The sequence below is a fragment of the Nipponia nippon genome, unplaced genomic scaffold (assembly GCF_047370975.1).
Source record: "Nipponia nippon isolate SJK-2023a ecotype South Korea unplaced genomic scaffold, ASM4737097v1 scaffold_2, whole genome shotgun sequence".
In the NCBI taxonomy this organism is placed as follows: Eukaryota; Metazoa; Chordata; class Aves; order Pelecaniformes; family Threskiornithidae; genus Nipponia; species Nipponia nippon.
The window spans coordinates 7,080,448-7,106,297 of NW_028262336.1; the positions used below are offsets into that span (position 1 = coordinate 7,080,448).

General features: G+C 50.3%; 1 protein-coding gene across 4 annotated transcripts in view; it reads right to left on the reverse strand.

Moving 5' to 3' along the window:
• Nucleotides 1-25,850, reverse strand: part of BOC (BOC cell adhesion associated, oncogene regulated) — a 56,763-nt gene that overhangs the window by 23,134 nt on the left and 7,779 nt on the right. For all 4 annotated transcript variants that reach the window (XM_087756990.1, XM_087756987.1, XM_087756989.1 and 1 more), the window contains exons 2-3: nt 1,541-1,714; nt 882-1,160 (exon numbers count right to left, since the gene is read on the reverse strand). In XM_087756990.1, coding sequence (XP_087613116.1) covers nt 882-1,160; nt 1,541-1,625 — 364 coding nt within the window. In that variant the 5' untranslated portion in view covers nt 1,626-1,714. The remainder of the gene's footprint in view (nt 1-881; nt 1,161-1,540; nt 1,715-25,850) is intronic.

Genomic DNA, 25,850 nt, shown 5'->3' on the forward strand with positions numbered 1-25,850 from the left:
AAGCGGGAGCACGCCCTCCCGGGACCAACAGCAGTGGTAATGAATGCAGACTTCTGCCCCTTAAAGACAAAAACCTCGTTACGAATGCTTTTAGATCCTCTGCTCTCCTGTATCTGCCTCCTGCCGACTTCTGTGCCTGCCTTACCAAATGAGGACAGCCCAGCCTCCGCCTTCAACATCTCCATGCAATCGTTCTCCCACCATCCCTCTCCCTCACCTTGCCTTTTGGCAAGGGATCTTCCCAATGGTGCACAGAGGGCCACTGGCCACTTAACGCAGGTGCTCAGGAATGCCTCCTCACCACAACCAGACCAACCTTTCCTTACCGTGAGCACAGGGGCCAGTACTTTGGTTATGATGAACCCAGGGGCAACACAAAAAAGCACAGGACCCACCACAGCACAAGCAGGGCAAAGGACTTCACTTTCTGTGGGTCAGGAAGGCAGCAAAACTTAGCACACACCGACCCATCACTGGCAGCAGCCCCACAGCAGCCAAAGCAGCGGTTTGGCCATCAGCACCTGCAGGTACTTTTTGGTAACCTCAATCAAGAAGTCAGCAACCAGATGGGGTGACATGACAGCCAGGAAACCAACCACGCACACAAACCCCATCGCTCAAGTATTTCCTGCTCTTTCTGGTCTTGCAAAAACTGTCACTGCAGGACAGGTCTGCAGCCCACCGTGCAGGTGGACTGCTTGGGTCATGGCTGGGCCACAACATGACAGCCAGGCCACAATGAAAAATGCTACAAAGCAGCCTAAGCCAAAGGAGCCCTCCCTTGATGCCAGCGTGAAGAAGCGAGTGTGGATGAGCCTCTCAAGGTGCATGAATGATGGCCCAAGCAATGCAGGGGATGGCAGAGGACTAAAGTTACTCACTAGCTAATGTGACCACTGCAGGGACACTGGCAACAACTCCTTCGGGCACACGAGCAATGCACTGGTATCGCCCCACGGTGTGGTTGTTGAGAGCCGCGATGATAAGTTTCCCTCGCTCGATGTGGATACCCAGCACCTCATCCGATCCAGCCAGCTCCTTCCCGTTCAGTCTCCAGGTGAGGTTCACTCTGGGGGGGTCCACCACACACCCCAGGCTGACTGGGCCCCCGAGCTTTTGGACAATGGAGGCAGGTTGGACCGTGACCTGCAGAGATTCACCTGCACAGAGGGAAAAAAATGGGAATAAGAAAGCTCTGTGAGACTCAGCAAAAGAAAGGACAGAGGAAAACACTGCAATGCTTGTACATTTTGCATTCCCCATTGCTTCCGCGTGTGCTGCACCTTCCTCTTAGCTCCCCACACAACCACCCTAGTGCTCTGAGATGCACACCAGCTCCATTTCTTCTTGACACCACTAGACAAAGATGACTGTATCCCCTTCTCCTCTGGAGGAGCGTTTGAACCAAGACCTTTGGTTAAATCTATTGAGGAAGCAGCAGAGAGAGAATCTCACTTCGTGCTTGAGGCATGGCTATGCTAGCCAGCATCAAGGCAAAACAAAAACGAAGTGGAACAAATGGGTAAGAACAGAAACTCACTCAGTCTGGCAAAGCAGCTAGCGGCTGCAAGGATGAGGCAAGGGACGGAGGACATGGGTCTCTTCTTTCCACGTGTCATTGCCATCCCATGCGGTGTGTCCTGGGGCAGAGGTGCCCAGGGAAGGGTCCCATAAGCTGCCTCAGGGGATGCAGTGGAGGTGCGGCAGCGGATTCCTGCGGATGACAAGAGACACAATGGATGAAATTCTCAGACGTCCCTCTGCTTTCCAGCCCTGCCTGGCTTCTCTACCAACATCCCTAAAACTCCCAGGAATTCACCGAGTCGGTGGCCTGAGCAGGCTACAGGAACTGATGCAAGCACTTCACTTCTCCAGCCTCTCCCCCACGCATGGTCGTGAGTCTCCCAAGACATCCCATCCTCAGCCCTCGGTACAAATCTACATGTATGCACACAGACACATACGCACTCCCCTTCCCCATTTCAGATTCGGTGTAGCGAATGCCTGTACTGTGCCAGCAATGCACACCAGGCAATTTTCAGGAGCAAAACACAAACATTTCCAACAAAGCATCACTGGAGATATTTGCCAAGTGTTGCTGCCACTTCTCGGCCATGTCTGGAATATATTCTAGCTTGAACACAAAAGTAAATGAGTAGGTACAAGTCCTGAGCTATATTAAAACAGAGGTGATCCCACAGTTTCAGAGTCTCTTCCTCAGACACTGGCCACGTTGCTACTGGGCATACCTATGTTTCAATCCAGATGGGACTCCTTAGGAGATGTAAAAGTTTCTCAGGGCACTTCTGCAATGAATTATTCTGAAGTGGAGGGCACCCTTTTTCAGGAGACGAGAAACAGCCAGTTCTAAATTTGTTTAAATTCAGTGCAGTGAGCTGAGGGCAGATTACGCTAATTTGGTCTAATACACATTTACTTTAAACTCAGAGACCCAATCTATGGAAAAATTTCAGATTAACTCTTCTGCCTGAAACATACTGCCTGTTTTGAGTTGAACTACCCTGTCCGGACAAACCATATTCTGAAGCATCAACAATCTCCAAAAAACCTGAAGCCCAAGGCCACCTGTCACAACCCAGATTGCTGTGAAGAGCTGCACACTGCAGCAGCTGTTTTGGACAGACTGTCATGAACGAACGCTAAAGCAGACAAGCCAGGTCAGAAGGGTTAAAGATCTAAGTGGCTGCACCAAGAGGTACCTCGGATGTCAGACTGAATTTAACTTCAACCAAGGGCAAAGGGCTGAAGTCAAGGAGAGACTTCCCTCTATGGACATCGTAACGCAGCTACAGCATTCTGAACTCCCTCCAGCTGCAGCACTAAGAAGATGACCTGCGAGTCTCAAAGGCGTTTCAGAATTGTTCCTGTGGCATGTCTACATTGGCAGGGGAGAAGGCCAAGACCAAACCAGCCATGGCAGCCAGCCCAAACAGCAGTTATATTGCCTGTTCCCCCTGGAGATACACAGTAAGCTCATTAGCGGCAACCACCATCCTCAAGAGCACCTGGACTCTGCAGAGCAGTATTTCCTAATGCCACCATGGTCACTGATTGAGCCATCACCTGTTTGAGCATGTCCTTTCCATAACCATCTCGGTCAAAAAGAGGGGACAAGTCCCTTCAAGCATAACCTCCAAAATTAAACCTCCTAACTCCCAAAGTAAGGACCACCACAGGCTCCCCTTGAGATGTTCGGTGAGTCGTTCAAGGCAAGGCTGATTACTGCTAGCAAGGAACCACAGCATTTGGGGAAATCTCACCAAGCTACTCTCAAATGGTTGGCCTCTGGTAACAGCAAGTGCAAGAGTGCAGCGTGGGGTCAGTGTCCATGGCTGGGTGTGCTGAGGTCCACATCACAACTGCAAGGATCCAGCTAGCATGCATCTTGCGTGCATCTCTGCAAATTGGGTTCTGCCCCCCAACACCCAGAGCACTGCTTGGGGGAGAAGTCATGGAGGAGAGACTTTCATATAAAGTTGAGAAGAGATAAGAAAAAGAAAAGCCATCTCTGAGCTGGCGATTTTAAAAGGAAGCAACACCAAGTAAAGTAACCTGCAGCTGGAGCTTTGCAAACGGCACAAAGAGCATCTTTACGTGGCACTTTGCAGGCCGACGTGAGCTCGCTCAGCCAGCCTGCCCAGCGGGCTCGAGGCAAGGCAGCTCCTTCCCGGGAGTCACGCAGCCATGGTTAGCGTAGCCATGAGGCCAAGATAACAAGCCCTGCTGAGAGGCAGGGTAAATCAGGTCAAGCTCGGCATGGCCCGACGTGGCTTCTGGGTGGCCAGGAGCACGGACAGAGAGGTTAGGCATACCCTGAAGGCACCCAGAAAGATCAGCTAGACTGATACTCTAGCTACTGCAGCCCACAGCCCCGTTACAGGTGAAAATCCTCTGTGGGTAACCTCCAGTGCCAAAGTGACAAGACAGCAACTTCCCTCCCACACACCTCATCTTTCCTGGTATCACTCTCTCCTCCAAGGAGAGAAGAGACTCTCAACAATTTGTCTTCGAAGAGTTTCCCCCATCAACCAGCACATACTGTTGTATGAGACCCTTTAGCTATTGACTTGGAGACCATCTGAGTTATTCAAGTTCATTTCTCCATACAAGACAGCCACCAAAGCACCCTTCATTATGCCACAGCCATCTTGGGCAAACCACCACTGACCACAGCCATAAAAGTGCCCGAGGTCTGTCCACACCAGAACATGCACTGTTGACACCACCAACGTGCCACTAATTACACTCATCTGGAAAAGACTTTGAGTTAGTTTAGGCTTAAAAAAACGGGTTTAGTTTGTACCTCGCACCATCAGGGTTGCTGGGGATAGAAAGACTTCCACCAACGCAGAAGAAACATTTTGGGGTAGGACTTAACGTCTTGTTCCTCAGTGCTGGAAGCCTACAGAGCAAAGCTGACTCATTCCCCCTATCTGGATGGGTTTGGCAGCAGGATGGAAAAATGTTGGATGGAGAAGAGTTGCTCCTTGGAGCCTATGCTGGGGGAGGGGGTAGGCAAAGACATTCCCAACCAGACCTCCCTGCAGCTCTGCATTGCTCGGAGCCTCTGGCCAGAAGGGCAAAGCCAAAGGCACAGAAACGTGTAATGGACCCTTCGTGAGCTAGGACCACCCAGGCACATCGATGCAGTGACTAAACTGGCTGCTCCCAGGTCTGTAAAAAGATGAAGGGCAATAGGTGGGGAGAAAAAAGGGGAGATCAAAAAAAATTTGGCCACGGCCCTGGGCAGACTGAACAGTATTGAGCTGAGACTGAGGAGAGAAGGTGTGTTGCAACAAGTGTATGGTACCTCCCCAAACCTCCAGGCAGAATATGAGCTCTAAATAGGGACATGTGGCCATTTCTTTCACAGCTGAGCGAAGTACAAAAAGTAAATGGCCAGCATAAAAATAATGAGGAAAATGAATGAAAACATCAATTCCAAAAGAACTATTAGGATCCAGGGCCAGATTTCGAAATTCTCAGCTTCCACAATTGAAGCCAGATTTTCAAAAGCATTCAGTTCTTGACATGCTGAGCTCCCCTGAATAGGCAACCAACTTATTTCGATGCCTAAATGGGAGCTGACCTCTTTTGAAAATGCTGCCCTTAAGCAGCCTGCAGTAGTGCAAAGCAAGGAACTTTATTAATCAGGCAGCTTTCGATCTGCCCGGTGTCCCTGCAAGCGCCGCCAGAGTGGGCTGCAGCAGGAGAGGCGGCAGAGGTGGAGAGCGGAGGAGGCCCCAGGCGCGCCGGTTGCCTTCCCAGAGGCAGGGGTCCCAGGCAGGGGGTTAGGCCGGGAGCCACAGGGCTGCTGCGTGACGGCGTCCTGCTCTGCTGCTGTCTCTCCCCAAGGCAGGTATGCTATGAGATACCCCTGGTTGCCAACACTTCTGTAGCCACCGACACCACCAGCCTCAACAGCTTAATTGCTATTTAGGAAAAGAAAGAGTTAAAGTCACTTAAAGAGCTTCAAGGGGGGAGGGAAAAACAAAAATTATTTGTTTATTTATTTTTAATTCTTTCCTGCCAGGTTAAAATAACAATTTCCTGTTGGTGGAGTGAAGGCTCTAAGTCCCTTTCAGACAGCCCAGTAAATCAAAGGAGGGGCCATTAGGAGAACAAAATTAACGAGAGCTTCATCAGATATGGGGGGTGTAAAAGCTGTCGGCTCGGCTTCCCGCCACACACCTAAGCCCACCGAGGCCCCTGCGCACAGCCCGAGCTGTGCCGTGGCGATGGAGGGCACTGCAAAGGGAGCGGAGCAAGAAAGAAAAACCAGAGGTGAAGATATAAAAGAGAAGAGAGGCGTGCGCGTATGCGGGGCGGGTGATAAAGCTGGAAAGGAAAAAGGGACCTGAATTAAGTACAGGCAGCAGAAGAGGTGTTTGTTGATTAGAAACTGAAGGTTTTACTGAGGAAATGCTGCCCACAGCCCCAAGCCCCCTCCTGCTTAACAAGGGCCGGCCAAGCAGCCCTTGTTACTGCCACGCTGTCTGTGATTTACAAGGCTCCCAAATAGGAACCAGCCTCTGCCCAGGCTCCAGGGCAGCATCCCAACACCCCAGCTCCATGGGCAGGCGGGGGGGAAACGCAAAGGCAAACGGGGAGATGGGGAAACGGTTTGGGGTTGTGGCAGGCAGCCGGACCCCGAGCCCCAGTTTGCACAGGGGGAGGAGTGGTGGGAAGGGGAAGGGGCTGCTTTGCACTACAGCAAAGGCTGCAGCAGCTCAGGTCCAGCACTAGCTGGGGACACCCTGGATGACTCTGGAGAATTCACTGCAGCTGGTCTCTGTTTCCAACAGGTCAGGTAGGGACAATGATACTCCCAGTTCTCCGTTTGATACATTGAGACTTAGGCTCTTCAGAAAAAGCAACGTCTTACTCAGTACAGCGTGCCAATTTTACTTGTAATCATTAGTTTTTAATACAAGACAGGGTTTTTTTGTTGTTGTTCCATAGAGCTTAAAGCACTGAAAAAGAAAATGTAAAAGAGAAAAGAGCCACAGTACCCCTTTGCCTTACAAATGAAGGAACCTGAGGACTAGAAGGGGAAGCTAACCTGGCCCAAGGTTATATAGTAAAGCAGTGGCAGGGCTGGAAATCAAAAGCTCTGTGACTGGGACCTTCATCCCACCAGGCAAGTTGTTCTTGCATCTCAAATCTTTCACATACCATCTGAAAAAAGCCACCATACAACTGTATAATTGTCTAGCTGTAAAAAATACTGTCAAGGTGAACACCTGAGCAAGTCAGCTGCACAGTTCCCACACGATTCCTGGGCATGGACGGCAATCTGGGCACCCCTGACTGTTCCTCCCCAAACCATCAAACAGTAACATCCCAGAGGGCAAAATTAACCTCTACCAACCCCCATCCCTACTCCAAAGTATTAATTTCACACCATGAAGTTATACTCGCTCTCTCTGAAAGCGTTTGGAAAAGGAGAGGTCTGCAGCAGGAGAGATGCTCCCCCCTCCCACGTAACAGCATGGGCATCCAACGGGGATGGGGGTGCGGATGCCGTAGGGAGAGAGGATCCGAAATGGGAAGCGGGTGGTGTCAGGAGGGAAGAGAGAGAGGCAGCATCCAATGTTACACCACCACGTTTAAAGTCAAGGAGGTAGCACAGTGTATGTGCAAACAGGGACAAAAGCTTGCCTGCTTCCCTCTGTAGCACTGAATGCTCCTGACTTCAGAGTGCATTAGCTCTGTTAACATAGGCCTTGATTAACTGTGTGAGGAGTTACCCCCCTCCCTTTTTTAAAGTGATTAGGCAAAAAAGACTCTCTCACTGGCTACTTGTGAGCTCAGCGAATCCATCAAGGATCCACGACAGAGAAAGCCTGGGATAAATTCATGCTCATAGTTGGGAGAAGAAAAATATCTAAGAGCGAAACCTGGCATGGCACCACCACCGCGCAGATGAGCGAGTTCGCCTGCAAACTACAAATCGTGCTTGGGCACTGGGTGACCCTAAAAAAGAACCACAGATTTTCTCCAAGCAAGTCCTGAGCAATTCAGTGGCGAAAGACACCTTTCTAAAAAATAAACTAACTCGCAGGTAAAACAGCTCTTTTTCCTTAAACAGAGCTGCTCATGCAAGCCAAACCAGCAACGAACCACACAAAACGTGCAGCAACCTTTGTGACTTTCCTCTTTTCATCTTCCTCAAGATGAAGCTACTGCCCTGGGCAGCTCTTTTCCACGACGGCCTGTGGTATCACCAGGGAGAGGACTGGGCATGCTGGCCTCGAATTAGCAACAGGATACAAAGCTTTCCCATCACTCGTCTGACTTTCGCTCATACCCCTGAAGACCCAACGCCTGCAGTTTCTGGCACCTATCCATCCGACGCTTCTCCTGAAATGAGTGCCACTTTCCAGCGGGCATTGATCAGGCTGACTTTGCTGAACTCCAGCAAACCCCTTCATGTTGGCGTTTTGTCAGCCAGCGAGTGTGAGGCTGCTTGAAGACCGAAATGCCACCCTCATGCCAGCCACCAGCTCCCCAGTGTCACTGTGGTGGTGGCACCGCAGTGAGTGTGGCTTGCCTTGGAGGATGCCAGGGTGGCTGGACCCGCCAGCCTGAGACAGCCCTGCTGTAGGCGGGCCAGGGATGCGAGGATGGCCTTGCCCTGCGGGATACACCTCCCTTTTTCCACAGCTACCAGGAGAGGAGCCCTGTGCTAAAACAGAGTATGCACGCTGGCTTTTGCTGCCCTTTGGCACGCCCCGAAAACAGCTCCAGCCCTTGAAAAGACAAGGCTAAAGCGTAAGAAAGAAAGAAAACCCGCGTCCTTTCTTCAATATCGTGCTCCCCCCATGCCCTAGACACTTAATTTCCCTCCTTCCCCCCCAGCTTCCCCCTCCATTCTGAGTAAATTCAATTTGACAACCCTGCTAATTGGATAAACGCTGCTCCCTGCGCTCCTTTAAGGCTGCCCGCTTTTCTCTCCTTGTTTTTGGAGGGCGATTGTGGCTGTTCTTTAACATGAATTCCATCTGCTTTATTTCTCCTCTGCCCATTCAAGACCCCTCCTGAATATGTATGAGGGGCTGCGCCCCCCCACCCCCTTTCTCCTCCATCCCACCTCCCTCCCTCATCGCCCCCCCGTACCTCTCCCTGCCCTCTCCCATTGCCCAGGACAATAACCCCCCAAATGCCCCCTTCTCCCACCCCGGCCCTTTTTGCTTTAGATAAACACAGGCAGTGTCAAGTGTGAGGAGGGGGGGGGAAGGATGGGGTTCAACTGCCAGTCAAGCCTCGGGCCCTCAATGAAGTCCGGAGGCCTACCCTAATCTGCTGCATGCTTGCCATATGGGAGCTGTGTTGCCCTGGGAAACACTAACAGGCAGAACGGAGCTTAATAGAGTCCATATTCATTGTAATGCAGTGAAATGGCTCGAGGGACTATTGCCCCTTGGGTCTGTTTTCATTCTTCTGTTCCCCCTCTTTCTTTTCTCTCTCTCTCTTTTTTTTTTTTTAATAAATTTTTTTCCTCCCCTCCTTCTCCCCCCTCCCTTTTTTTTTTTTTTTTTTTCTTTTTTTCTTCTTTCTTCCTTTCAAAAGGACCAAGTCCCTGGAGAGCTCTAATCTGGAGAGGCTGGGGGCTCCCTGAAGGGCCGGCCAGCCAGCGGGGCAGGAGCGGGAAGGGGGAAGGGAGAGGGTGGAGGTGGCTAGGGAGGCGAAGGAGAGGTGGAGGGCAAGAGGAAAGTAGCAACTAATAAGCATGCAACCGGCCAGCTGTCAAGATGCTGACAATGCTGCTTCGGGTGCAAAGAGCCCGGCAGCCAGCGCTGGCACGGAGGCTGGCGCAGGTCCTCCTGGGGAAGCGCTTGCCTCCCCTAAGTGCCTCCGTCCTTGTCTGCCGAACGCGGCACAAGCGACGAGAGAAAAAAAAAAAAAAAAAAAAAAAAAAAAAGAGAAGGGCACAGATGGAGCGTGCTGCGCAGCCTCTTCAGAAACAAAGTGCACCTAGGAAACAGATGTTGTTGCTGCAACAAGCCCGGAGCTGCTGGCTGCTCTCTGGCTCCTTCTCCCAAGCACGCAACGGGGGAAAGCAGCCCTGCAGCAGTCGCCGGGGCTGCCCCTGTGGCCGGGACAAGATGCCTCTCTGGTCAAAAGCTTTCAGTCCAATGTCAGTCCCAACCTGGGAGAGCCACCATAGCTTCAGACCAACTTTTCCACCTCGTTCCCCACCCTTCTCATCTTTGATCCACCTGTAGACTCTCCAGCCTCCCAGCTAACATCCTAATTTAAAGAGTTGAGGACCCCCAAAGGGAGTGCACATCTGCAGTGCTTACCAAGCAGTGCAGGTTGTGCATCTGGGGGGTTGAATGTCAAATGCCAAAGAATGAGCAGAACTGCTGGCATCGAGGTCCTGCGAGACCCCGACCAAGCGTACACAGGGCTGCAGCTCAACCTCCTCTCATGCCGAAGCTGGTGTCAGGAGAAAGGGTCAGGATCTCCTCGGAAAACCACATCAGTGTAGCCACACACTTGTGGAGATCAGTTACCTACTCTGGAGCATTTTCAGTTTGCCCCCACGCCTGCTACAAACTCAGCTCACGGTGCAGCAAGAAAGTCTGACTTATCTGAGGCTTCGCAATAGGACAACATTGCATCTTCATGGTGAGCAACACTGCAGAGGAGGCAGCAGGAGAGGGGTCACCCATTGACACAAGTGTGATGTGAAAACACACCTTCAGTGCAGTAAATCCCTTGCTTCTAAGACCGTATTACTTGCCTGAAGCATCCCATCTCTTGCCATATGAAAACAATATCCGCTTCATCCTTCACACCACAACTAAAGCCAAAGATCAGTGTCACTGCAGTCGGAGCTGCAGACAGCTGCTGTACTAAACCAGTGAAAACGATCTCGTGTCCGAGAGACTTCACACCGCTGGCTAAAAGGGTTACTCACTTTAGGATGTTTGATACAAGTGTTAACAAAATTTATCTATTTACACCTTTTCCTATTTGGACAGAGAGGCATGTAGCAAGGAGCTGGGAAGGAGGGAGAGCATGCACCTGGGTGAGGAAAGCCCAGGGGATGGCTCAGCTGGGGGCTGATGCTGTGGGACCTGCAGGAGGGGTGCTGAGCACTGGGCGATGCTGCTGGCTCTGGTCCGGGCTCCACCGCGCCAAATCCCACACCAAGGCGAGCCGAGCGTCAGGTTGCTCCCCTCCCTGTCAGCAACTGCAGCGGCAGAGAGTGCGGGGAGGGATGGGCAGTTCCCACCAGGAGCCGTCATCGCCCAGGCACAGATGTGCCTGTGGCTAGTTTACATTAGTCAGGACACTGCTTTTGTTTTTTCCTTCTCATCCTCTCCGAACAAACAAACAAAAAAAAAACCCCACCAACCCAAAACTTGAAGTCTGAGGTTGAGGCTCTAATCGCCTCTTGGGTTAGGGAGAGGTCAGAGAGGAGGCAGGCCCAGCAGATGCAGGGAAAGTGATGCCAGGCAAAAGCCCTGTAAGATACCAAAGGAAAGTGGGGAATAAAGGTGGCAGAAAGGAAAAGGCAGGAAAATTAAGTTGAGATGAAGAGGTCAAGAAAGAAGGAGAAATAGGGAAGTTGGGGTTTTGGCCGATTTCCTTACGCTGCCATTTTTCCCCGCCATTCCAGGGGCTGGACAGGCAAGCAGTGGGCAAGGTCACCCACCACGTGTGAGCCCAGGCTCAAGGCCTTGCCCTGCCTTCCTCAGAGCAGGGGCTGTCACCTGGGACCACCACACCTCAAGCAAATCTCTCCCTCTCCCCAGCTGCCACTCTTCCACTTTATTGCAACATGCATTACTCATGATAGCAGGAAAGCCACTCCTGTTCTCATTAGAAACTCCATCCTGCTCCAAGACAAAAGTTTAAGCAACAGATGCACTTCCATAGCATGCTCTAGTGCCAGTCACACAGCATTTTTCCTCTGCTTCGCATTGCTTCCTCAGCAGCTCTCAGGAAGCACACACAGACAGCCAACCCTCACCCCCACAACCGCAGGACACCACCACAGTGACCAAAACAAGCGTTTCGCCATTGATGTGGCAGCAACGCTATAAATCCCGCATCCTACGCTACCTGACATCACCCTATGGTCTCTCTGCAGCTGGACCACCAGTCAGGAAGGAGCCTCGGGAAAGGAAGACCACAAATCATCGCAAAGGTGTGACATGGAGCTGCTCTGAAGAGACCGATCTCCGTTTTATTGTCTCCGTCATGTGATGGGGTCAGGCTTGCAACAGGACAGACAATAAATATCACAGCATCCATTCATGCTGGTAACCACCAGATGAAACACTCCTCTCTCTGAAAGCAGAATCCGTATAATATAAAGCAAAGCACAGAAGAGCGGTATACCAGGCAAACATCCCCAGTCAGCATCTGCATGAAGTGCCACAGGAGTGCCCGGGGAGCATTTTCATGTGTCCGTCGGCTACGGCCACCTCCGAACCAGGTCTTGGAAGCTCTTGTTCACAGAGCGGATCACAAGACAGAGAGACAGTGGCTATGGATGCTTTATGAGAGCAGCCCACTTCTTTATAGGCTTAAACATGAACCTACCTTTAAGTACCAAATTAAAAAAAAAAAAAAATCATCTTTGTCTAGGAACAATAGAAAAATCTTGTCCGTGTCCAATTAGGAACAATAATAGACTGAAACAAACACACAAACAAACAAAAACCAAACCAGAAAAACCCACAGAAACTGCCAGTGACACTGTTAAGCCTTCCTTGGGGGAAGCTGCAATGGGGAAATTTTCCTGTTGGAGCAGAGCGAAGATTTGGGTAGCTTTCCTAGCTTTTGAGCCTTCTTCCAGTGTGTATTTGAAGAGCAGGGGTTGCAACGACAGTTGCAGTAAAAAACTGACCAAGCTTGTATTAAATACAAGGCAGCGGCACAGCAGAAATACCTGCTAAAACAACGCATCCAGAAGATCAGAGCAGGGGACTTCATTCTGCCGCCTCCAAAATCAGCCTGATCTTTGCCATGACTTCAATGGGAGCTGGCCCAGAAACTGCATTAACAAGCACGAGGCTAGTTTAACACAGTTGACATCAAAATCCAGAAGAGCATACAAAAGAGACAGGACAAAGTACTCGCCAGCAACGTCAAAACAAAGTTTAATCCCCAGATGGCTGGCTTTAGAGCCATCCCCATCACCACCATAAAGAGAAACTGCCTTCTAGTTTCCACTCCTTTCAGCAATGACTTGTTGCTGGGATGCAAAAGAGCACAAGCCCATTTTTCTTGTCCTTTGAAGATGGTATTTAAAAGTGTTTTTTTTTTCCTTCTCTTTTATAAATTTGGGAATAAATGGGAGCTTTTACTCTCCATAGCTGTCACTTAAATGCTTTTCACTAACGATAATCATTTTGGTTATGGGAGCAGGTCAAAAGCCTCTAGGACTCTCTACTGGGACAAATTTCCCCTGGAAGACATGTCACTACTCCAAAAAACACAAGAGGAAGCTCGAGGCCAGCAAAACAAAGGGACAGAAATGACTGCCCGTAGAAAATAGTCTGGCGGGTGCCAAACGCCTAGGTGGGGTGCAGGGGCTCGGCGCCGAGTGCCAGCACTTGGACAGGCTGAGCCACGGCTCTCATTCATGCTGTGACTGGCGGCCGCCGTGCTGCTCCCAAATCCCACAGGCCCACCCAGAGGTAAAAAATGATGGGGGACACACTCGCAGCAGGGTCTCAGGACAGGCGACACATTTACCTTGCCCCAGAGATGAAGAGGAGACAGTCATATCTCCTGGTTGTTTTTTTTTTAAAGATTGTGTCTGCACCTCATTTGCCCCATTTATCATCCTAGCAATAAACACGCCTCTCCAAAAATGATGGTCCAGTTGAGGACAGCGACCCAAACGTGGGCAGGAGATGGAGCAAGACCTTGCATCGCCCTGCGGAGATGGGCAGGGCCGGCACCTGGTTTCTCCCTCTTTGCAAGGGGATGCTCCACAACAAAAGGATGGGAAAAGCGTTGCCGCAGCACCACACTGCCACCTCGGAGCATGGCTCACCTGCCCGCGCTCCAGCCTGCCATTAGGACACGCTGGTGAGAGCTGTGGCCAGCGCCTGCCCCGGTGTCTGACACGACCACGGTACCAATGCCCTCCAGGCAGCAGCGCCCGCGTGGATGGGGCACAACACAGACCTGTTGCTGGCTCCCCGCTCTTCACCCTTGCGCGTTTACCCTCGCACCCGCATCGAGAAAGTGAGCGCAGAGCCAGAGGCACCTCCCCGGGCCCTTCACACAATAAGCACCAGCAGCAATTCCAGCTGCAAAGTTTGCTTTCCTTGACGCACAGTTTACTTTCTCCATTCCCCCGCATCCCGCCTCTGCCACTTACCCCTCACTCCAAAAAGGCTCTCTCAAACAGGCTTAAGCTTTAAACAAATAAGGGCTTGGAAAGCAGCAGCCTGCTCCTGTTTCCCTCCCCACCACCCCTGCTCTCCCCCCGCCGCCGCCACCTCTGAGCCGCGGCGAAAGCGGAGCTGGCGAGCGCCGCGCAGGCATAGAAAACAAACACGTGGAGCAGAGCCAGCTGTGAAGTCGGATTTGGCATATGCTGTTTGCAAAAGGAATAAAAGCACACGGGAGAAGGGGGAAGGGGAGAAGGGGGGTAGGGCGGGGAGCCGGGGGTGCCCCGGCCTCAAGGGGAGAGCGTGGCTCGGTTACAAAGGCCTGGCACACGCCCACGGGAGGGTCTGTACGTACGGGTGCTGATCCTGTGCCCTGTGTGGATGTGGAAGGAAGAGACAGGACCAAAGCAACATTTCCCGAGCTATTTGGCATCATGCTCCTCCACCCCTTTCCTAGCAAGCTGGACTGTTTTTGCACGCTCTTGCCCTCCCTCCCAGGCAAAATTAGTGTGTTCCGATGCAACACGTGAAAAATAAATACACTCTTACCTCCTGAGGCTTGCAATTCTCCCCCTCTCTTTCTGAGGGTTTCCTATCCCCTGTGCACAGGGCCCCACAGCGCAGGAAACACTGACCCAACTTCCCCATCACCTCAGCTGAGATTACCTATGTTGAGGGCACGTATTCACACTAATCCTCTTCATCTTTTTTTTTTTTTTTTAATTTATTTCTTTCCCCCACTCTCAACTGTCCCTTTCTGGAAGGGTTTCAGACAACATATCCCTCCTCTTACATCCAGGCTCCCAGGGGACAGCAGCTCAGGTGTTATTCTGCCCTCACCGGTCTGGTCTAGCCATGGGAACGGTACTCACATGCTTTAGGAACAGATCACCTGTGGCCTTAAATCAACACTAGATCCATGCAGGTTTGCCTCCATCTCCCCCCTCTCCCAGTCATCTCCAAGCAACACGAAACAGAAGCCCATACGCTTTGCCTGGTTTGGGGTAGAATCCAGCGATTTGACGTGGTTTGCTCGTGGTTTCCACCCAAAACCATAAACCACCCCAGGTTTGCTTGGAAGGTCCTCAGCTGTGTTTGGAGGCAGTAAGAAAAGCAGTAGTGTCCTACCTGGTCTTGGACCTCATCCAAAACAGGCCAGCAGCTGGACAGATTAACAGTCCAGGCTGACCACCCAACCACCTGCAGACATGTTTTCACCAGTCTCGTTACCACCCCTGAAACACAGCAAGATCTTTCCGCTCTCTGAGCCCGCCGTGAACACTTGTCCCTCAGCATCGCTCCAAACCACCAAACTGACAATAAGAGACAATATTTCTCTTGTTGGATATCGCTCTTCTTGTGAACTACATCATGGACACCTGATCGCAGCCAAGGAAGGTAACTTACCTTGGTGAAATCTTGCAATTGCCTTTTTGTTCTTGGGTGGAATTTACCAGGGTGCCAAAAAAAAGCCCCGGATCACTGCAAATAAAGCATTGCTCGAAACCAACCAGCCCACTCTGATCTCCTTCCTTTTAGGGGCAAATTAGGTATTGCAAGACAAAAAGGGATAGAAACTCATAGCCGTGGAGGTTATGACGCCACATTTCTGGAATCACTTCTTCATCTATGGGACAAAACATACCCCACCTTGTGTCTCAGCTTCCCAGGTTGCAAAAACAGGAACAGCAAACCCCAGCTGGCACAAGCAGTAACCAGATGAACGTGAGTCAGACAATTTCAGATTCTCAGATGAAAGGTGCTAGACAGGTACACAGTCTTATTATCTGTACTGCTTCCTGGTAGCTCCAGGATTTCTGGATCAGTGAAATACAGATGTCAGCATCCTGGGGATACAGCCTCAGTAACTGAACCAAGCTGGGAGGGGCAGGCTGATTACAACAAGGGTGAAAAAAATGAATTTGCACCACACACAAAATATTGCGGTTAAGGGAGACAGCAACCCAGAGATTACTGACAACAGAGAACAGGATAATTCAGTGGGGTTTGTCAGACTAAACTTTCTGTAATCAGACTCCAGGGAAAGTGTTTGTCAAGCAAACATTCAAACATGCAGCTGCCAAGAACTAAGTAAACAGAGAAGGAGAAGCAGTAGAGTCAATGTGGCACCATTTGCAAATGCCCCATGATCAGCTGTTAGAGGCCAACCGAGCCCATCAGCAGGCACTACTGAAGCCAAGGGGCTGAGCTACTCCAGGAAGACCCACCACCAGGCTAGATGAACAAGGAGCAATTCACACCTTCAAAATGTTTTCATCCAGCACAGGATTTGCAGACCTGGGTAGGTGTGGGTACAGCAGTCTGTGTGGGTTCAGTGGACGCTTTCCCGCAGCACATGCGTACACGTGCAACCACCTGGGCAAGTGAAATGAAGCCAGACTCCAGGCTGAAGGGAGTCCTCCAAGATAACAAGTTATACCCAACAGCTATTGGTAGCGCACACTTATTTTCTGTCCCGCTGTACCTAGAAGCCTGCGGTGGTAGTTACCATGCGCACGGGGAGCCAGAGACCCAGGCCAAACACACCACAGATCTAACGGCAGGGCGGCTGATCCCAGCCCTGAAACCGAGGGTGCTCAGTGGCACTGAGCAAGGCTGCAAGGCTGCACAAAGGCCGCAGACACTCTCCATGCTTTTTATTTAAGTCGGCTAAAGCCAACGGGCAGGAGGAAAGGGGACCTCCAAGAGGCAAAGGAAATTTCTTTTAGTCACACAGAGTCTGCAGTGGAGCAAGGGAGGGAAACATTGGTCTTCTGCTTCCCACCCAAGTGCCTATCCATCGCTCAGTGCTTCCCACTCACGGTTCGCAAGACTGCTGAGAGGGGTACGTGGATGACTTAAGGGGTCCAAGAAAAGGGATGAAAAATATGCAAGTTCAGATATACTGTGCAATAAGTTGTGCACATGAAATTTCCAACCAGGTCTATTGACCTCCATGGGAAAGTATTCAAGATTGCACATGTTGAAAAATAAAGCTGAAACCCATCACAAGTCATCATGCACACATAACTTCTGTCCGCATGCCCCTGTTCTCCCCCACCTCATCCTTGACGGGTGACACCAGAGTGGTCTTATATTCGTTTTCTACAGATCAGACCTCTCTTGGCTGTCTGGAAAGAAGTGTGCAAGACACAAGCGATGTTTCAAGGCCAGCATCGGATGCATCACCTCTCTGTTAGTCACTGGGCGCTGATGTGCCCACAGTGGTGCTGCTATAACCACCCCTAGGCATGTCTGGGGCCAGCTGCCCTCTGTGCAAGTGACCAAAAATTCACATGCTGCAGCCAAAGCTGCTGGGAAGAGGAAATTTGTGGTCTCCAGCCCAAAGTTACTGACACCTTCTTTGGAGCTGAAGATTGTGTTCATGCTCAGGAGGTTCGTGGGGGAATTAGGAAAGCTGTTATCTCCCTAGCTGGACAAAAGGGACTGTGAGAGAGCCAGAGAGACTGCTGGTCCTCATGAAGAAAGGGGTTTGCAGGTTTAGTGGTGGTGAATAGTGACTCCGCCTGGGTTTACAGAAAGGGACTTTATGCATTTTATGCATACAGCATTGGTCCCCTCCAGCTCTGAGGGAAGAGGGTGGTCTTCCCAGGAGAACCCCATCCAGATTGAAGAGGCTGGATCTCCATACCAACAAACAGCCTCGCACCACAGACTAAAACCCTTGTTTTTTTTTTAATCAGGAGGTACATGACCTCCTCTGGAGTCCTGACACAAGTGCTGCAAGTATTTACAACCTGGAAAAGATCTTAATGAAGAGATAGAGTTGCTTTAACTTTCCCTTCTCTGCTCCCCTCCTGTATCCCCACCTTCAGTTTGCTACTGTGCAACAGCCCTGGGGCAATTAAATCAGCAGCCTACACACCATGCAATATTTATGGCCCAAGGCAGTCACAAATATAGCAGTACATGCCTACGGAGGTTTTCCACCCCCCATACCCTCCAACAACACAATTTTCTTGCACAGGAGACTGGCTTAAAACAAAGAGGAGGAACGAGCACTGCGACCTCCCAGTGGTCCCCAGCACAACCATGAGCTACCCAGGTCTGGGCCTTGCTGCTGCCCCGGTCGCAGCAGCGCAGGGCTCCTTTGGTCAAAGGACAAGGTTTTTCCGAAGCATCTTGCACATCATGAGGCAAAAATACTCCCTGCCTCCTGATGGGAACAGCTGAAGCAGAGTTCAGCAGCATCCCAAATCCCACCAGGTGCTTCTGGCAGGGCAGGAAACAGCACAGCAGTCCTGACCCCCTGTAAGGAACACGCTGATTTTGTTTTTCAAATGGCAACCGCACTAGTTCTGGACCCTCCCTGATAAACAAGCGCAGATTTCTCATCCGCTTATTACGGTTTCCAACAAGAACCTCGGACTGTCGTTCACGTTTAGTCACAACAGCAGACTTTGGCTTGAGACCATTCAGATCGCCTGGCCCATGTAACACAACACAGCCCCGTTTTAGGTCCAGGACTTTGGTGTTTCCCTGCATGGCAGAAGTGGGATGACAAAGGGTTAAACCTGGTATAACCTCAAAAATCGCTCTTTGCTTTCCAAAGCAAGAACATCTTTGGCAGGGTCCCCATCTGGGAAATGACATCCCGTCCCCCCTCGCTTCCCCCTCTTCTCCCCCTGAACTCAGAACAAAGCACTGCACTGCCCAACATGATCCTCCACTGGTTTCATCTTGGTCCAAACGCTTCTTGCGTTTCAACTCCTGCCAAAAAGAAATGCATTAAAAATATATATAAAAAAAAAGGCATGTGTGGGGCAGGGGGAGAGGAAGCAGAGAGAGTAGAGGGAAGTAATTAAAATTGAATCTTGATTAGCTACCAGTGGTGGAAAAAGGAAACAGTGGGGAGAGGAGATTTTTCTCTTGTGATATGTCATCTTGAAGCTGAAACCAGCAGGCCCAGAGGAGACAAGACTTCTCCACACAACCCTCTACCTAGGACCAAACCTAACTATTTTTACATTTCCAGTCCACCATGTGCCACCCCACCATCATCAGAAGAGGCACCTTCTTCCTCAAAACGGTTTCCTGCCAATCCCCACATACATTTCTCACCACTCTCATCGCTGTAGCCCTTTCAGCGTTCCCCCACCCCACACTGAGCCCCCTTTGGCAGAGGGCTGGAGGACACAGCACAGCTGGCCTGCCCTTGCTGGCCTTTCCGCCTTCACTACCAAACACAAAGGCTTGCCCATTGCAAAGCCATAGGGAATCCTAGAGGAAATGTAGCCCGAAGGAGATGGTTTGTGCATGCTCTGTGGATAAGCTGGATGGGCCAAATGAAGAGGCCCAGACTGGCTCTGTCTCCCAAAGAGACACTCTCCAGAAAAAAAAAAAAATTAAAAATCACATTGGCTAAAGAAGCATTTAAAAGCAAAACAAAAAACCAGTCCAATTTGGAGAGTCTGTAATAGCTGAACCCAGGGACACGCATAGGATGTTTTTTGTTCCCTCAGTACAAAAGCCCTTGGTTTCCCCTCCTCCTCATTCCAGCATTTCCCCATCGGGGGTGTCAGAGACAGTTCAAGGCCTCCCAGCAGCACAGACAAAATTGGGTCTTGCTGCCCTGAGGACAAGTGACTGGGGGGCTACGGGAATCGGGGAGATTTGGGGAGCCCTGAAGAGCTGGGCAAGCTGAACCTGCTGCCCCCGGAGGACGGCCAAAGGGTCACCCCTCCAGCATCCCCGTCACCTGCCGCAGGCCGGTGCCTCCCTCCGGGGTTTGGCTTCCCGAGGTGTGACTTGGCTCGCAGGCTGCAGGGCTATACCATTTTGATTCCCAGGGCTCGCTTGTGCTACAGCTGGCGCTCTGCAGCATGTCAAAGAGAGGGAGAGATTAACTCCGTTTTTAAGTATCTCATTACTGTTATATTTTTAAACACAGCTGGTCAAAAATTTTTCGGCAAAGCCATAAATAAATAAATACTTTAAGGAAATTTCCTGTGATTTGAAAACTTTACCTACTGGTCTAGCCTTTATCAGATAGTATTCTCTCTCCAGTATGCATAAGCACCACTTGCTTTCGCTTTCTCTCCTATATGGACCAAACGATTGAACCACTGATAAAATGTCAAGATTTCACTGCCTGTACTGTTTGAGATTTTAGCAACCACCGTCCTGACCAGTGCAGCAATCACATACTCATTTTTTCCCACCTGATGACCTTTCATTTTCCTTGTAAATGGTGATACCACCTCCCAAGACCCAAAGATCCAGACACTGAAAACATATCTCCTAACCCTGTCTGCAAAATACTTTTTTCCTGCTCCCTGGGAGAGAGACAACAGAACACAGCCAACTGGTACTCTGATAGGTTTTCCTCTTTTGCAGATCATCCCACGTCCCATCAGCTCCCATGCCTCCATCCTAGTCAACTTGGTTTAGAAAGCAATCCGTTTCTACAGCTGTGGACAACATTAAAAATCAGCATCTGTCCTGACATCCGACATAAAATAAATAAGTAGGACAACACTACCCACCACCTTCTGTTAGCAATCTGTTAAGGAAAGCAAACAGTCACCCACTTCTGAAGAAGCCTGATACGGGAGGCAGCGTTTCTCTTCTAGGCCGTCCCTGTCTGCCAGTGGCAGACAAAGCCTGTTTAGCAGCATCTGTACAAGACTTTACTATTACGTAAATAGCAAATAACGTCTTGGGGCCAGCTGAGAAAAGGGGCTCCAAGCATGAGGCTCTGCACATGGAGCAATGGAAGTGCTTGCCCCGAAAAAGGCTGCCCTTCTACAGTACTTCTCATTTTACCAGGACGGTGCCCATTTAAGCCCCCTTCAACCTTGGAAGAGATGGCTTAGAGCTCCCAGCCTCCTCACCCAAATGCTAACCCGCTCCTTGTAGCCCAAAAAAGGAAAGAAGTTCATGACCAAATAGCTTCCAGTATTTATTTCCAGGCTATTGTTATGTGACTGCATTTGGAAGTAAGGGAGAAAAACAAATACATGACTGTGGTCAGTGTCTGTCCTAGAACAGGGGAAGAAAAAAAAAACGCCAAACCAAAAACCAACTCCAAAACCCAATCCTTGTTCTATATGTTTAGTCATTTTTGAAGAAAACCATATGCAGTAAGGAGACCAGGAAGAAACAGTGACACCAGCCCCTGGGCCTCGGGGTGTGACAACAGGAGAAGCAGAACAGAAGTGAATCTACTCTCCATCTATTAACATATACTGTTCAGCCCAAGAAATTCTTAAAAGCCCCAGCAGTGGTCTAAGCCAAGTAGTCTAATTCTTCCTCTGTCACAAAGGACCAAGATGCTTTTGTGCTGTGAATTGCTTTATCAATTTAGAAAGCCTTTTTAATGCAAAAATCACCCTTGCTTGAGAGGCGTTAGTAGGTGTTTCACAGAAAAGATCAGCTCATCCTCTCCAAAGATTCACCCAGCAGTGGTCTGGGAGAATATAGCAAACGTCTGACATTTGCTCACTTGCTTACCAGGAAAAAAAAATATTTAAAACTCTTGAGATCTTCCAAAGATCCTTACATTACTGTCTAGTAAAGGAACATATGGAGTATTTGATTCTCTTATTTTATAGAGACTCCTTTAAGACCTCAGTATTAGGTATTCTACAAAACTACAATAAAAAGACATCCTCTGCCTCAAGGCCATTTATCTCTAATTGCTTACAGAGACTGTCAACACTTTCTTTGAGAAGGGAAGCCTGTGACTGTCCCATAGCACCAAATACCCCTGGAAAAAACTTTCACTATTCAACACAAAGTCATCTGTAGACCAGCTCAGTCAGTACCTACCCTCCAAATTATGTTAAATACTGTCACTTGCTACAGACCACACACGCAATATTAGAAGTGGAAAGGAGTAAGGACTTCCCTCCTCACTGTAGCAACTGGGAAAACTCAGCTATATAAGGGAAATACAATCTCAGAATTACCAATAGGGAAATTATTGACCATTTCTTAATTTGGAAAATACCATAAATTTTTTTAGGATGAAAAGCACTCCTCAGTTTTGAGGAAATGCTGCTCCATGATTTTAAATCCAGTTGTGCAGCTGGCACACTCTGCCCTGGGATGGGTAAAGCAAGCTGTTCTCATATAGTCACATCCACAACGCACTGCAGGATTTAATAGTCCCTCATGAAAGAGATAAGCTATATAAACATAAACTGTAACAATGGGACAATAAGCAGCTTCCAAAATTCCCTCTGCAAGCCCAACAGGGAAACAACGATAATTACCCTCTGCATTTCTCACCAGCTGAAGTTTGTCTGTTCCCCCGCTTTGCTTTGCTGATAACAAACATCTGTCGGGAGCGTCCTTCCCCGTGCAAGAGGGGAACACATCCATCGCAGCCTCCGGGGCTTTGTACCCCAGCAAAGCCTCTGGAGAGCCTCCACTCTAAAAGCCACAGAGAAACCTCTGCTGGTCTTACCTATCAACTACAAAAGTGTTACATGGGACATGAGTCTTTTTTTGCAGCCCCCAAGTAGTTAAGGAGACCTTCAGAAAAAACACATGAGGAGCCTCTGGCAGAGGTGACCTCTGAGGTCCACCTCAGATGTGCCTTTCTAAGGATTTTTATTTCAGGGTCTTCCTTCCCAACCCTTATCCACCACCAGCTTTTACTCATATATTTCTTCGGCAGAAAGCTCTAGAAGCCCAAGGTGGCAGGCTCCCAGATAAAGCTGTCGATCTGTGTCTCATTAACAGCTCACTGAGGCTTTTTGGCCTGGTGCCTACATGCCCCTTGCAGATGCTGGCACCTCGGTGCATGCCATGTTCACCAGCCCCACGGAGCTGCTTCTCTGGCTGCCTGTAAGGAGACAGGTCAACACAAAATCCTCCTAGTTTGCAAAATGTGAGATCGGAAATGTTGGCAGAGACTTGAAAACGGTGCCTTTGAACCTCCGAGCCCCGATCCACCAGCTGGGGGGAAAGAAGGGCAGGAGAGATGTGGCTCTCCCTTCAAGGACGGTATTTCTCCAGAATAACCTCTGGGGAGGCAGCAGCCCTGCCTGCAACTGCAGGCAGCCACCCTGCCCGGGCAAGGGCTCCCCAAACCCGCTCCAACACGCCAGCGCCCCGCGCTCGCCCCGGGTCGGTGAGGGCTGGGAGCACTGCTCCGGCAGCGGGCTGGCGCCTGGGGAGGCACCTCCAGTTGTTCCTTATCAGCCTTCCCCAAAACAAGTAAGGACAGGGGCATCCGGGATACAGCCCAACAAGCCCTTCTCAGCCCCAGCAACTCTTGTTGGCATACAGGGACCTCAGGCAGAAGAGAGGAAATTAAAGCCAGAAAATAGGGAGAAAGAGGGGTGCGAGGGCCTGGTGGCAGCCCCCGCATCCTCTGGGAGCCAGCACGCACGCGGGGAACAGGGGCACGCTAGCAGCCGCAATCCCATTCTCCCTCCCCATTGTGGGGTCTGAGGGAAAAAAAGCCTCCCCAGCAAAACTGAGAGGGATGTGCGTGCCGGGAGAGAGGAACAGATTATTTTCCCTAAGTAAGAGGAGCGATGGGCAGCACAAACCAATTTTTTGATACCTTCTCCATCCCACACCCTGCCTAATTCAGCTGGACAGAAATTAAGGCAACAGCTACATCGGTGCCTCCTTGCAGTCTTTCACGCACAAGGAGTGACCTGGAACCAACAGAGAAGACAAAGCCATAATGTGCAGCTGTCTGGCATCTCCCACCACTCCCAAGGCACTGACTGAGCCAGGGAGAAACTGTAAGGGCCCAAACACCTCATCTAAGATCTCTTCTGTAATTAAACTACTTGGCTTGCAGAGGGCAGATCAAACCCACTCGCAAAAAGGAGGAGTCCTGCTTCAGATAGGCTCCTCTCCCTGCAGAGCAGGGGAAGGACTCATCTCTTCATCCAGCCACAAAGAGCCCTTGGCAACACAGTGCCATTAAAAGCAATATGTTTCAAAGCATTCCTCCACAGAACAAGCCTCCGACTGCAGTTCAGGCTGTTATTCACATGGCAGCAGGGCATGGCCGCGGACAGCCCCCCAGGAGAGTTTGCCCATTGCTCCTTGCAAACAGGTGCCAGAAGAAGATGCCTATGCATCCCCACCTGCTCCCCAAAACAGTGCTGTAAGTCAGACAAGAAAGGAGGGGTGAAGGAAACTGCTCAGGTTTCACTGAAGCGGTCCTATCCCCCTTGAGAGAGAGTTCCCAGTTACCCCATCAAGCCATGATGTCTGTGCTGACCATGGAGAGGTGAGCAATGTCTCTGTTTGCCCCTGGGCCACAGCACAAGCCACGGACTTGGCCTTAGCAGCATCTGTTAGATTTTATCTTTGGCTTGTGCACTGAAAGCCAGGGCCTCCAGAGCAGGAGGAGCACAGTCCCAGACCCCCCGAGAAAGAAGGCACACAATATTTACGTAATGAGATTACTTTACTTGAGATAGCATGCTGCAAGCAAAACACTTTCATTACACTGGCTCTCTGCTCTCCCAGCTATCTTTCAAAGCACAATGCCGCAACTGAAAACTAGCTGACAGGAGAGAATTAAAGTCATAACTGGCTCCTTTCCTTCCTCTTCAGCCGCTCGCTCTTGCTTTCCACCTGCCGCTCCCCCAGCACCCAGGCAGACCTTCTGCTCATTTGCCTTCTGAAGACAGGCAGGAGTTTCAGCTCCATGAGACCGGCTGCCTGCCCCAATGCAAGGCATGCCACAGCGGCAAGATGCCACCAACAACACCTGCAGAGCCAAGTGCCCCATTCGGGCAACCACTTACCGGGGCAGATGAAGCCAAATCACTCTTTATTGACTGATGTGAGCTGAGGGCTAAGGAAGATGAGACTCTGCTATGGGCAACTCTCAGCTTCAAGGCAGGCAACTCTCAGTCAACCCCTAGCGACACTCAACTTCGACCTCCTCTTCCGAAAAGCAGGCCAAGGCAGAGGATGGAGCACGGGACTGGGTATCAGGCAACACAGGGTCTGTACTAAGCTCCAGTCCTGACCTGCTGAGTCACCCCAAGGCACATGTATCCTTTCTCATGATCTGTTTTTACCTCCCGTTCTGCATTTGTCTTGCTGTTTTGAATGAGGATGTAGGAACTGTTTCTCATTACAAGTTAGCACGCTATCTAACATAGCCAGGTCCCAGCCTTGGTTAAAACTTGTAGACACAACTGTAATACAAATAATAATTTAGGTTTTGGAATATGGCGATGGGGGAAGATGGCGTGGCAGGCCTTTCTTAGGCCTTCATCTAGACAGTCAATGTTAAGAAACCTCTACTTATCTTCAATGCTGGAGCTATGCAAAAACTGGGTTATGCTCACATTTTTGTGGCTGCTGAAATTTTTGCTTGTTTGCTTGGTCACTAGTTTGGGAAATTTTTTTAAAGGTGGTTCTTTGAAGTGGCTCGGAGGTTAGGGATGTCCGAAGCTACCCCAGGGGAGACAGATTATAGGGTAGAGTGCAAGTCAGGCATCAACGATAAACACAGCTTGCCACTTTGCTCTTGATGTTGTTCTCTTTGTGCTCCTTATCCCTCCTCCCCAAATCTACAGTCCAGGCAATCGTGAGGAAATCCTGACAACTGTACATTTAGCAAGTATATTCCTGCCTAACTTGCTCCATGATGTAAATAGTTGACCCTTGCTCCCACAAAAGACAACAGGCTTCATGATGCAATCAGCACGATCCCACAACTTGTATTGCATATTTGCATACCAGGCAAGTACAGCCAGCGCTCACTAGTAGGCTGGTGCTGTCCTGTGAGATACAGGGCTGGCTTGTCTTGCTGTAGCCATGTAAACCACGCTGCTTTTCCCTAACGCTTCCGCAGACTGGCCGCTCACCTCCCTGCCAAGAGAGAAGCAGGGTCAGCAAACACGGACCCGGGCTCCAGCAGCTCCAGCTCCTTAACGCTGGTACTGACGCCCCTTCCTCAGCATCTGTCACCGAGCTAAGGAGCTGCACAGTCACCGAGCACAGTTGACCATG